The sequence below is a fragment of the Syngnathus acus genome, chromosome 3 (assembly GCF_901709675.1).
Source record: "Syngnathus acus chromosome 3, fSynAcu1.2, whole genome shotgun sequence".
Lineage (NCBI taxonomy): Eukaryota > Metazoa > Chordata > Actinopteri > Syngnathiformes > Syngnathidae > Syngnathus > Syngnathus acus.
The window spans coordinates 12,222,191-12,234,186 of NC_051089.1; the positions used below are offsets into that span (position 1 = coordinate 12,222,191).

The window sequence follows — 11,996 nt, forward strand, 5'->3', positions numbered from 1 at the left end:
CACTGTTTACATTGGAACGGTTGCGTCAACCATGATAGGAAGTCCATTGGCGCCCTCTGTTGATTCAAAGGTGAAATTACATGATCAGGCATTACTTTTTTTCCGCCTTATGCGACGAAGCGTCGTTTGTGACAACCAACCAAAGCCTTTGACGTCCTCAACATTTTTGCGTTGTGTAAAAATACGGGTGGATGCTCCTCAGTAGAAAAGCGGAGTCACGCACAGCAGTTCGAAGAGAGAATGTGTGCAGAGCAGCCGATTGAAGGGAAGATTTGCATGAAACATGTGACGTGTGTTGTTCGGACTATAACCAGACTGTGAAACAAGGATGAGGAGCCGCAGTAATTCGGGAGTGAGGCTGGATGGATATGCCAGGCTTGTCCAGGAGACTATTCTGTCTCATCAGGTACTCAACAATTGTATACATTTGACAGTTAATGGTAAAATGGAGCCTGAATTGTGGACGAGAACAGAAATATTCTTAAAATGTGGTACAAGTAGCGCTAGTGGATCGCGGGCGCCCTCGTGTGGTAGCGGAAAAGTATCACTGTCTTAAGTACTGTCCAGTTGTATTTAACTTTTGGTTTCATTTTTAATATGTAACTTTTTATGTCCAATTCATTTTTTTATTTAAGTGCATTCCTTTTTTATTTTACAGTTTTATTTCATAAACGTTTTAAGAATAAAACCCCATGCTATTTTTTGATGAACACTTAGGCCTGATACACTACTGCTCTTTAATTTTGGTGTTTCTGTTGTTGCCAGTTTGTATGTTAACACTACTTAAATAAATGAGAACGGTATTTAAGTAATTATTCATTTGCACTGAGAAGCGCATAAACGTTATTAGCAATATAAAGTGTGCAGTAAAACAGACAAAATCAAATTCATTGTGCTATTATGCTAACATGCCACTTTATTACTTTATTATAACATGCCACTTTACATTCACAAAGTCTAATAAGATCCATTGTAACAGAGTCAAATAGGCTCTTTTAATTGTTGCAATATAAATTGACAAAATGTATTTTTTTTCATGTGAAAGATTTTATGTTCCTGTAATTTAGGAAGCTACATAAAAACATGCCTTTACAGAGACAGTAGTGCAGATGGATGGCTGGACTTAGACCAAAGTTCAAAACACATTATTGTGGTATAAATGAGGACACTAGAATGTTCTTTGAATTCACCCACATTGGTGGTTCCCAAGCTTTCCCCAACTATTTGACCAAAATAGTATTTAAAGATTAGCTATTGGTTGCAGAAATAAATATTTAGGAACATGCTGTTTTTTTGTTGTTGTTTTTTTTGCATCGACAAATCCAGATGTTCTGTTGTCCCTTGAGGTTCAGGCTCCACCAGTGTGAAGTGCATAAAAACAAACACGGGCAAAGGTCAACCAACCCTGGTGTAGATTGAGGCCTGCCTCCTGGGACCGACTCTTGAATTGACTTTGAAGCACGCTGGACATATTTGCTTTGTATACCCTCTTTGATGACATAGTGAATACATACACCAAACAAAGCATTGCAGTTGAAACTGCAGGAAGTTAATACTTACCACAAAAAAATGAATGGAATATGCATTTTCATTTATCAATTCATTTAACTTTTTAAAATCTAAAATGAAGCAACATTGTTGATTTCTATCATGCTTAATACTAGTGACTCCTTTTCTCAACATACAACTGGAGCACTAAAAGTCTACCAGAGCCAATGCAAATTAATGCAGGAGAAGAAAACCTCTGCAGTAATTTACTTAAATGCTGCAGATGACATTTTGGTTATCTTAATATACAGCCTCACTTCACTTCCACTTCCAAGTCTGCTGAATAGTCTTACAATTGCGGACCAAGAGGGTACAAGCATGCATGGAGATCAATGATATTGAATGAATGCTAGAGCGGCTTTACCTGTGCTTCATATAAGCCCATTGCTTGTTGTGAATTCATGGGTCATTCAAGTTCAAGTTCTCATGTCCTTTCTTCCCTTGCTGTTGTTGAGTTATGAGTTTCAGTTTTGTGTGTGCGTGTGTGTTCATGTATGTGTTTCAGAACCCAGTGTCAGGGCTCCTGCCTGCCAGCAGCCAGAAAAAGGATGCATGGGTGAGGGATAATGTGTACAGTATTTTGGCCGTGTGGGGGCTGGGCATGGCCTATCGCAAGAATGCTGACCGTGACGAGGACAAGGCCAAGGCCTACGAACTGGAGCAGGTGTTTGTGACAGCCATTCCTCTTTTCTTTCATCGCCCACATGCTGATTGTACTCGGAGATTGGCTGGAAGATTATCAAACATTTGGGGCTCTTCTGTGCTTCAGTAGGATTCAATTCAAGTCAATGTTACAGTGGCAAAAGGCTACAAAACACAGTGAAATGCACACTTAGATGCACTGATAGATGGACAGATAAGTAATTAATTCTGCTGGAGAGCAATATAAATGTCAGGAAAAGCATATAACTGAACATTAAGCTGCTAGCCTTGCAACTGGAAGGTTACAGGTCACATGTAAAGAGTTTTGGTATATATTCTTTTAAATAGCACATATTTTTTAATTAAACAATATATTTTGTGTTCAACTAACTCGTTTAATTTTTTGTCTTAATGGAGAAATTTAACAAGAAAATAAGTTAAGCTTGTAAAAACATCTTCAGCATAACACCGTGTTTGTGAACAGTGTGTTTGTGGACAGATGCTAGTAGAGTGGAGGTTAGCTGTATTTATTCTTATTTGCTTTCTTGGCAGAGTGTGGTCAAACTGATGCAAGGACTTCTGCGTTGCATGATAAGACAGGTAAAACAGGCCTGTGTTGTTTTTTTATTTGTTTTTGCCATAAAGGCTATTTATACATTCTTTAAATAAATCTGTATTTCATAATTTGATGTCGACCAGTATTAAGAGGCTATTGACCCAAGTCCTGCTCTTTGGTAACTACACCCTGTTGTTTGTTTTCAGGTTGCTAAGGTGGAGAAGTTCAAACACACACAGAGTACTAAGGATTGCCTGCATGCCAAATATGACACTCCCACTTGTGCCACCGTTGTGGGAGATGACCAGTGGGGTCATCTTCAGGTGGATGCCACCTCGATTTACTTGCTGATGTTGGCACAGATGACGGCATCAGGTTTGGGCCTTGGCTTTGTTTTCTATGAGGTGTTGTTTAGGCAAAAAAATAACAATGACCACTCACACGCACTAAACAAACTTTCACTCACAGAAAGTTGAAATACCTCATCATATGATAAAACCTAAAAATTCATGTGATCACGCAGGTCTTCGGATCATCTCAAACTTGGATGAGGTGGCTTTCATCCAAAACTTGGTCTTTTACATCGAGGCTGCGTACAAGGTTGCGGTAAGCATCGTGATTTGATGAGCGGAATGTTAGGACATGAAGACATTGTGACAAGGCCTGCTGCCCTCTTTTAGGATTATGGGATGTGGGAGCGAGGTGACAAAACCAACCAGGGCATCCCCGAGCTCAACGGGAGCTCTGTCGGAATCGCTAAGGTATTTTATTAATTGCAAATTAGAATTAACCCTGCATATTTGTGGTCTAGGATTTTTTTTGATGGGATTTGCGTTTATTATTTATAACATTTGGTGACATTTTGGTCCAGCAGCAATAAAATGGATTTACAGGTTAATTATGTATCTTCTGCTCTTTCGTGGATTCTTTTGCTTGTCACTTCACATCATTGGCATGGAAAGATGAAGATGTATTGTATTTGGACATTGGTTGGGAATCACTGCATGAGGTACTGCACATTCGATCTAAACCAATGCAATGTGTTTGTGTTTCCAGGCAGCTCTTGAAGCTATCGATGAGCTGGATCTTTTTGGCGCTCACGGTGGTCCAAAGTCTGTCATCCATGTTCTCCCTGATGAAGTAGAACACTGTCAGGTACAATGCGCCTTCATTCCACCTTCTAAGCGTGCACAAATATGGAGAGCCGTTTATATCATATCATCTTGCCTCTTTTGACACGCTTCAGTCCATCCTGTGTTCCATGCTGCCCAGAGCTTCCACGTCCAAGGAAATAGATGCTGGCCTCCTATCTGTTATCTCCTTCCCTGCTTTTGCAGTGGAGGATGCAGAATTGGTGGCCATCACCAAGTCAGAGATTATTAGTAAATTGCAGGTACTATTCAAGACCACATTTTGTTAACTCTATTCAGAAATGGTGTTTTGTTTTCTTAACAGCGATACCAGGCCACTCTGCTGTGACATATTTAACTCGTAATCACCTGTTTTTATTCAAAATACTTAGTAGTTTTTTGTAAAAAAAAAAATTATCTGTGGGTAATTTGGGATAAAATATAATTTTTTTTTGTGTCATTTTTCTTCTGTGTGATTCCATGAGATTTTTTTACAGACTAAAGTGAGTTGGCTCAGTAAAGATACACTGTATTATTCTTATGTAATACCAGTAACCTTGTATTCCCTGACAGGGACGCTACGGTTGTTGTCGCTTCATCAGGGATGGATATCACTGTCCTAAAGAGGTAAGATTTCCACGATTTTTTTTTATTCAAAGCCTAAATATTGGACAATCTCCCAGGACCCAACCCGGCTCCATTATGATCCTGCTGAGCTGAAATTGTTTGAGAATATCGAATGCGAGTGGCCGATCTTCTGGACCTACCTCATTCTTGATGGAATCTTTACAGGAGACCAAGTGCAGGTAAGAAAGACAAACTCCCTACCTCAATGAAGGTTTTTTTTTATGACTGGCTGCGAATGCACGGTAATGTTATACTAAACTGTTGCGTTCAGGTGCAGGAGTACCGTGAGGCACTGGAGGGGATCTTGATCCGGGGCAAAAATGGCATCAAATTGCTGCCTGAACTTTATGCAGTACCAAGTGACAAGGTACATCACTCCATTGAGAATGATAATGAGATGTATTACATTTTTGCACACTAGTAGGACATGTTACTAGCATGGCAACAATATACACTAGTTGATATCTGCCTATTACTATTACTGATGAAATACATGGAAAACTAAAACTGTATTTAATTGCAGGTGGAAGAGGAGTACAGCAACCCCCACTCTGTGGACCGAGTAGCCATGGGCCAGTTGCCTCACATGTGGGGACAATCATTGTACATCCTGGGCTGCCTTTTGGCTGAGGTATGTCGTACGATAAGCCTGAGCACCACTTGTGTTGTTAACCCTAAACCTAACCCTGCTACTCCAAATTTAACCCATGTGCGTTCTCTCTTGGAAGGGCTTTTTGGCGCCAGGAGAGATCGATCCACTCAACAGGAGGTTCTCTACAAATTTAAAGCCAGATGTTGTGGTACAAGGTTGGTTTGAGTTGGAAATGGAAAGTTGTTTGAGCATCTGTTTCAGTAGTAGTAGTAGTAGTACCATTTTGGCAAACAAGTCTGCAATTAAATCTTACTGGTAAAGTACAGTGAAGTATTGAAATTTAACACGGTAATAGAACTATTATTAGTAATGTTTTTATTTTCTGTTACTGCCTTCCACTACTAGCGGGCATTTTGGGCTAGTGGCGTATAAGTAGTTTACCAGTAACGTGTAACTGAGTACTAGTCAGAGAAAAGTGGCAGTGCGCTGAATGGATGGATTTAATAATGAGAATAAATAGTGTACTAGTACACAAAGCTGGAAATCAAAGACATGGCATGAATGTTGATGCAAATGTCCCCTTTCAGACTAACGTTTTTTAAACTTGCTTGTGTTTGCATCAGTTTGTGTCTTAGCAGAATCGAAGGACATCCAGAATTTGTTGCGCGAGCATGAGATAAAGGTCCAAATGCTGTCTGAGGTTCTGCCAATCAGGGTCCTGCCTGCTCGCATCTTGAGCCACATTTATGTCCGACTGGGTACCCGCACACAAATGCAAACAAAATACTGTTTTCTTATACTATAATAAGCAAACAAATCTTGTTTTAAGCACAAAAGACATTCCTGGAAAACCAGTCAACACGTTTGCCTGTTTTCTGATATGTTTCCAATGAAACACTAATAAGTTTTTAAATTATTTTTTCCAAGTAATCCACAATGTGAGAAACTATGTAGTGATCCCATTTTTGTGTGTGTGCGACAGGGAATTGCAAGAAGCTAGATTTGAGCGGCAGGCCCTACAGACACATCGGAGTTTTGGGAACATCCAAATTTTATGAGATCAGAAACCGCTCTTACATTTTCACCCCTCAGGTACAACAAGCTTCCTCTTTTGCGATTCCCTCATTACTCTTTGTGCTCTTCACACTGCTGTCTTCTGCTGTGAAGTTTCTGGATCAGCACCATTTCTATTTGGCCCTGGACAACCAGATGATCGTGGAAATGCTGCGTACGGAAGTGGCCTATCTCTCCTCTTGCTGGAGGATGACAGGACGGCCCACCCTGACTTTCCCCATCACTCGCAGCATGCTTGGTAAAGAGTCACCCAAGTCCCCCTTCACAAATTGCATGCCAGAAAAGTTGTAATTCCAAATAAATTAATTACGATGCTTGTTAATACATAAGACCCTCTTCTGTGTGTGTGTGTGACTTTTTTGTTGGCTGTTGATGCTTTTTTGCTGATTTCTGGTGCGTGCGCAAGTGAGAGAGCTTTTAGATCAGTTTTTGGTATGTGTGGCGGCTCTAGACCGCTTTTTTGCTAACAACTGTATCCCCAGAATAGATTTTCACTCTCCATTGTTTTCATGATTTGTAATGACTAGGTTTCATTTTTCAAGTGACATGATTGTTCATGTTTTCTCATTTTCCTAGTTGAAGATGGAGATGCCATTGATCCGTGTATCCTAGCAACGCTGAGCAAGCTGCAGGATGGCTATTTTGCTGGAGCAAGGTCTGTTTTCTTGCATGATTCCCATTGAACAAATTTTGCAGTTCAAATTTTGTACTGAAAATTTGAACAGTTGGGCATTCAAGATATTAGAGGTTTAAATAAGTTCACCAACATTTTCTAACTGGTTCATCCTGAAATTTCACCCAAAAGCTCCATATCCCTACATTTTTGTGAATTGTGAACATCCGTTCTGGTGTGCCTTTAGGATCCAGATGTCAGACCTCCCCAATCTACAAAACACTTCCTTTCACACTCACCTCAGCTTCTTGGATGAAGAAAACGACAATTTACTTGAAGTGGATGACGAGGGAGATGAAGACTATGGGGAAGAATACAGTCACTGTGAGCTTCCAGGTAGCCTACATCATGAGGCCAATATTTATTTGGATTTCACATGTATGTTGAAAGTTTCCACAGTTTTGCTACACGCTTCAGTTGGATTCCTAACTAAATATTTTCTTGCACTTTAGAAGGCTCAGACGACATGTTTGATCAGTACCTCACGCAGCTCCTCCACAGCACCACCTCCAGATGTCATCTTCCTCCCATCCAGAGTGGGCAGCACCATGTGTTCAGTGCTGAACACACCACCAGAGATATTCTGTCGATGATGGCCCAGGTTCAGGGGCTTAACATGCCCAGTGAGTTGGAATAGTCTATTATTGCATTACCAGCTGCCAACATGTCAATTAAAAGGGCAATCCATTCCTAATAGCAAAATTCATGTTATTCATTTGAATATTTTGTATCAAAAAGAAAAATAGTGGGGAACCAACCACTCATAGCAGGGATGTTATTATAATAAAAGTTATAATAATAATAATAATAATAATAATAAAAGTTAGTATAATTTCTTTAAATTACTTTTTGGATTGCAATTTTGTAAACGTACTGTATGTGTTATTATTTAAAAAACATACTAATCTAGCAAAAAGAGCATCATAGTTCAATAGAAGTCCTTTCCTAATCACATCACAAAGCACAATTCCTAGGGATTATTTTAAAAGAGAACTAGAGCCACAAAGCCTTTTTTTTAGGAATCACACCCCTGCATTAAATGAAAATTGGAGTTGATTGCCGCTCTGCAGCGATTGTATATTACAACAAACATGTTTGTATGTTCTTCAGAGTCTTCCATGTATCTACCCGTTGTCCCTCTCATGAACAAGCATCGCAAATCTCTGAACCTGTTGGAAGTTCCTCAACCCGCTTCACATGCGAAGCAGCACAAGGTAGCCAAATATAAAACAATTTCGATTGACTATTTTCCTCTCAGAAAGTATCTCAGCATTTATTCCAGTGATTGCCTCTTTGGTGCATGCCATCACCTACTGTACATATATTATTGTGTATGAATTTTTTTGGGCAAAGTGTCGCAGTGTAGCTGATCTCCACCTGCCACGAGACGCCCAAGGCAACACAGATTTTGCAGCACTGGTGAGGCAGCTGAGGGAGTGCCCCACTCTACAGGACCAAGCAGACATCCTTTATATTCTCTATATGATGAAGTAAGACAAAAAGACAAGCAATGATGACCCAAAACATTTCCTTACAAGCTCTTTTTGTGCTCGCTGCCCAGAGGAGCTGATTGGCTCCTTGAGGTGTCGGGTCCAGGTCACGGTTGGGTGAGTGTGCGCACCCTGTTGGAGGAGCTATATGTGCAAGCTGGAGCCTCCCAGGAATGGGGTCTCATCAGATACATCTCGGGAATCCTACGCAAGAGAGTGGAGGTCCTTGCTGAGGTCAGGAAATCCAATTTTAGCTTTATCATAAACAATTTATTGTATAATATATGAGCTTGTTTTTAATAAAAGTGAATGAGCTGCATGTATAGCTACAGTGGTGAAAGAAATACTTTTATTTAAAAAACAAAAATATTGGATGTATTTAACAATATGTCTGTAATTGTTTTATGTGTGTGATGCACAGGCCTGTACAGACCTTATTTCCCACCACAAGCAGATTACCGTAGGTCTTCCTCCTGAACCCAGGGAAAGAGTCATCACAGTGTAAGTCAAATTTCCTAAAAACTTTCAATCTGTGCTTGAATTATTTTACATTCATTGCTTTCCCAGTCCCCTCCCCCCCGAGGAGCTGAACGCTCTCATCTTTGAAGCCAGCGGTCAAGACATCAGTGTTGCTGTGCTCACTCAGGTGACCTTGGAGATCAGTGTAATGTTTTTTTTTTGGTTTCGTGACAACCAGTGTGAGACGTGTGCTGATGTTGCAGGAAATCATGGTCTACTTGGCCATGTATGTGCGCTCCCAGCCTGCCATATTTGGTGACATGCTCCGTCTGAGGATAGGACTCATCATGCAAGTGATGGCAACCGAGTTGGCTCGCAGTCTTCGATGCTCTGGTAGGAACTTGTCAGACAGGCTATTGATAGATTTTGAAACAATTTGTCTGTTGTTCTTAATTTGATGTAATTATTATGAGGATAATGTTCCAAAAGGCTTCATTCCATTGTAGGTGAGGAGGCCTCTGAAAGCCTGATGAGCCTCAGTCCTTTTGGCATGAAGAACTTGCTGCACCACATCCTCAGTGGCAAGGAGTTTGGAGTGGAAAAAAGCAGTGAGTGTTTGTTCCACAACTATTTTATCTGACTGAGAGCAGCTGCAGTCTTTCTATTTCCATCGTTGTGTCTAATGTTCGGGCTGTATGTTTTCTTGTCTGTGTGCATCAGTGCGACCTATCCAGTCAACAGCCACCAGTCCGGCCATCTCTATCCATGAATTAGGACACACTGGAGCCACTAAGACAGAGCGCTCAGGGTTACACAAACTCAAAAGTGAAATCAGACAGGTGAGGTTAGCAAATTTACCTGAGAAAAAAAATAAAAAATCAATGAAATGTGTCCAATAATAGTTTCTTTTGCCTTTGGTTGCAGTTGGATGGCTCTCGGCCACTCAGTGTGGGTTTGGAAAAAAAAAAAAAAGGATATATGCGACTCTCGCTAACATTGACCATCTGCTATATCTACATATTTTTGTACTGCAGCTCCATTATGGGAATGGCCGCTCTGTCTCGCTCCGTCTGTACAAGATCATGAACTGATCTCATCTTTTTTTGTAACCAGCTCGAACTGATTTCATTCATCACATCACGCCTCGAAGGATGCTCGAAAGCATCGCCAACTTCATGTCATATCATCCATGTGCTTACGTAGATCGTCAGTGGCAGTCTGTCCACATGCAGCAATGTCACCTCTCCTCGCTCCACGGTAAAAACATCTCACCTCATCTGTTTTCAATTCATTTCGCATTTGAAAGGTTTGATTTGACGATTGTTGTGTACGCTGAGCAAACTCGACACAATGGCATGTTAATTGTGACTGTATTATGTGTAATGATGATGCAATTTTTAAACCAATTATACGAAGCTGGATCATTTCTCATGGCATGTCCGATGACCTCTCATGGCAGACTGGTTGAGAATTTTTGCTCTAGTGCATGGTTCATAACAAAAACATTCAGGCCAGAGTAGTAAAACAATGCAACCCAGAATCGCTCTTGTGAAAGTAAATTCTTGTTTTCACCACAGCGTTGCAGCAGCCCCTCCACTCCTAGTGGCATGTTATCCCCCGTGGGCTCTGCACAAGGTGACGCGCAGCTGCACTGGGAGGAGAGGCAAGGCCAATGGCTCAGGAGACGCAGGTTGGATGGAGCCATCAACAGAGTTCCGGTGGGTTTTTACCAGAAGGTGTGGAAGATTCTGCAAAAGTGCCACGGCCTGTCCATCGATGGATACGTATTACCCTCGTCCACCACAAGAGAGGTACTTTCCAATGAAAGCCTAATATCCCAAATTCCATGTCAGAAGTCTGGAAACACGGTATCTAGTACATGGATGCATTTTTCTGCCTTCTGTGTAGATGACAGCAAGAGAAATCAAGTTTGCAGTGCAGGTAGAGTCAGTTCTCAACCACGTGCCTCAGCCAGAATACAGACAGCTGCTGGTGGAGACTTTGACGGTTCTGGGCCTGGTAGCCGACGTGGACGTTGACAGCATTGGGGGTATCATCCATGTGGAGCGCATCCTACACATGGCCAACAACTTGTTCCTTAGCGACCAGGTATGGCACACTGACAGGAAGGAGCATCCATTTTGGAAAACATGTCTAACAAGTCTTTTTTCTCTCTCCAGAAATCTCACAGTGCCTGTGATTATTTCCTCGAGAAGGACCCTGCAACAGGAATCTGCAACTTTTTCTATGACAGCGCTCCTAGTGGCCGCTACGGCACCATGACGTATTTGTCCAAAGCGGCAATCGCGTACCTTCAGGACTTTCTGCCAAATTCTAGCTGCCTGATGCAGTGAAAGCTGTTATTTTATTTCATTTTTATTAAGTAATTATTTGATGTCCTTGACATCCATCTTAAGGTCCATGATACTGGTCTGCTTTTTATACTCACTACTACAACAAATCATTGCACTGATAGAATGACCTACGAGTACAACCTTAAGGTAGATTTCTCTCATATTAAGTAAATGCTCAAACATCTTTTCGTTAGGAAAAACTCGATTAGTCCCATAATGGGGAAATTTACATTCATTTTTCCAAATGTTATTTGTAAGGACTATCGTCTTTCCATACACTGGGTCCTCCTGAAAGACTTGTGAAGAGGGAGGCATGTGCTTGTAATATTTACTCCAAAGATATGTTGACATCATAGTCTTCACAATACATTTGTAAACCTGGACTGTGGACATAATTTCATATGTGCGTTTATTCCCAAATCAAGATCTACAGTTTCTCACAAAGGCGAGTACCACCCCACGCATTTCTGAAATGTATATTTACAGTCGGCCCGGTGGAGCATGCGGTTAACGCATCTACCTCATGGTTGACATGTGGTGCTTGTGTCCGTCTGACAGTTAAAAAATTCTGGGATCATTGTGGAGTTTGCATGTTCTCGCTGGGTAATCCAGAGATCCAATCGAAATGTTTCGTATTAATGAGAGTAGTAGGAGTTAATGTGTAATGAAGGTGTCCAACAGGTGTCCTGAATTTCCTCCTGGGATCAATAAAGTATCTATCCATCTATCACCACACGGTTGAAACTAATTTTATGGTAAACCAGCATATAAACAATTGATGCAGATTGCATGGTGCCCAGTGAATACTGATCAGCTACACATGCTGAACAAAGTATGCGAAATAATTCCAT

General features: G+C 41.0%; 1 protein-coding gene across 3 annotated transcripts; it reads left to right on the forward strand.

The window, feature by feature from the left end:
• The first annotated feature begins 96 nt into the window (after nucleotides 1-96).
• On the forward strand, nucleotides 97-11,878 carry phka2 (phosphorylase kinase, alpha 2 (liver)). Of its 3 annotated transcripts, none has more exons than XM_037247845.1 (31): nucleotides 98-406; nucleotides 2,054-2,212; nucleotides 2,743-2,790; nucleotides 2,953-3,121; nucleotides 3,270-3,352; nucleotides 3,427-3,507; nucleotides 3,803-3,901; nucleotides 3,993-4,139; nucleotides 4,450-4,503; nucleotides 4,560-4,682; nucleotides 4,775-4,870; nucleotides 5,027-5,134; nucleotides 5,232-5,310; nucleotides 5,719-5,853; nucleotides 6,078-6,187; nucleotides 6,263-6,407; nucleotides 6,746-6,824; nucleotides 7,030-7,178; nucleotides 7,295-7,465; nucleotides 7,953-8,056; nucleotides 8,196-8,332; nucleotides 8,404-8,566; nucleotides 8,754-8,833; nucleotides 8,900-8,978; nucleotides 9,055-9,184; nucleotides 9,298-9,399; nucleotides 9,512-9,630; nucleotides 9,716-9,739; nucleotides 10,369-10,602; nucleotides 10,700-10,900; nucleotides 10,972-11,878. In XM_037247845.1, the coding sequence occupies exons 1-31, from the start codon at nucleotides 329-331 to the stop codon at nucleotides 11,143-11,145; spliced, it is 3,660 nt and encodes a 1,219-aa protein (XP_037103740.1). In that variant the 5' UTR covers nucleotides 98-328; the 3' UTR covers nucleotides 11,146-11,878. The 3 variants fall into 3 exon arrangements, with proteins under 3 accessions (XP_037103741.1, XP_037103740.1, XP_037103739.1); XM_037247844.1 differs by lacking the exon at nucleotides 9,716-9,739 and adding an exon at nucleotides 9,995-10,048; XM_037247846.1 differs by lacking the exons at nucleotides 9,512-9,630; nucleotides 9,716-9,739; nucleotides 10,700-10,900; nucleotides 10,972-11,878 and having other exon boundaries at nucleotides 97-406; nucleotides 10,369-10,544.
• Nucleotides 11,879-11,996: the final 118 nt, after the last annotated feature.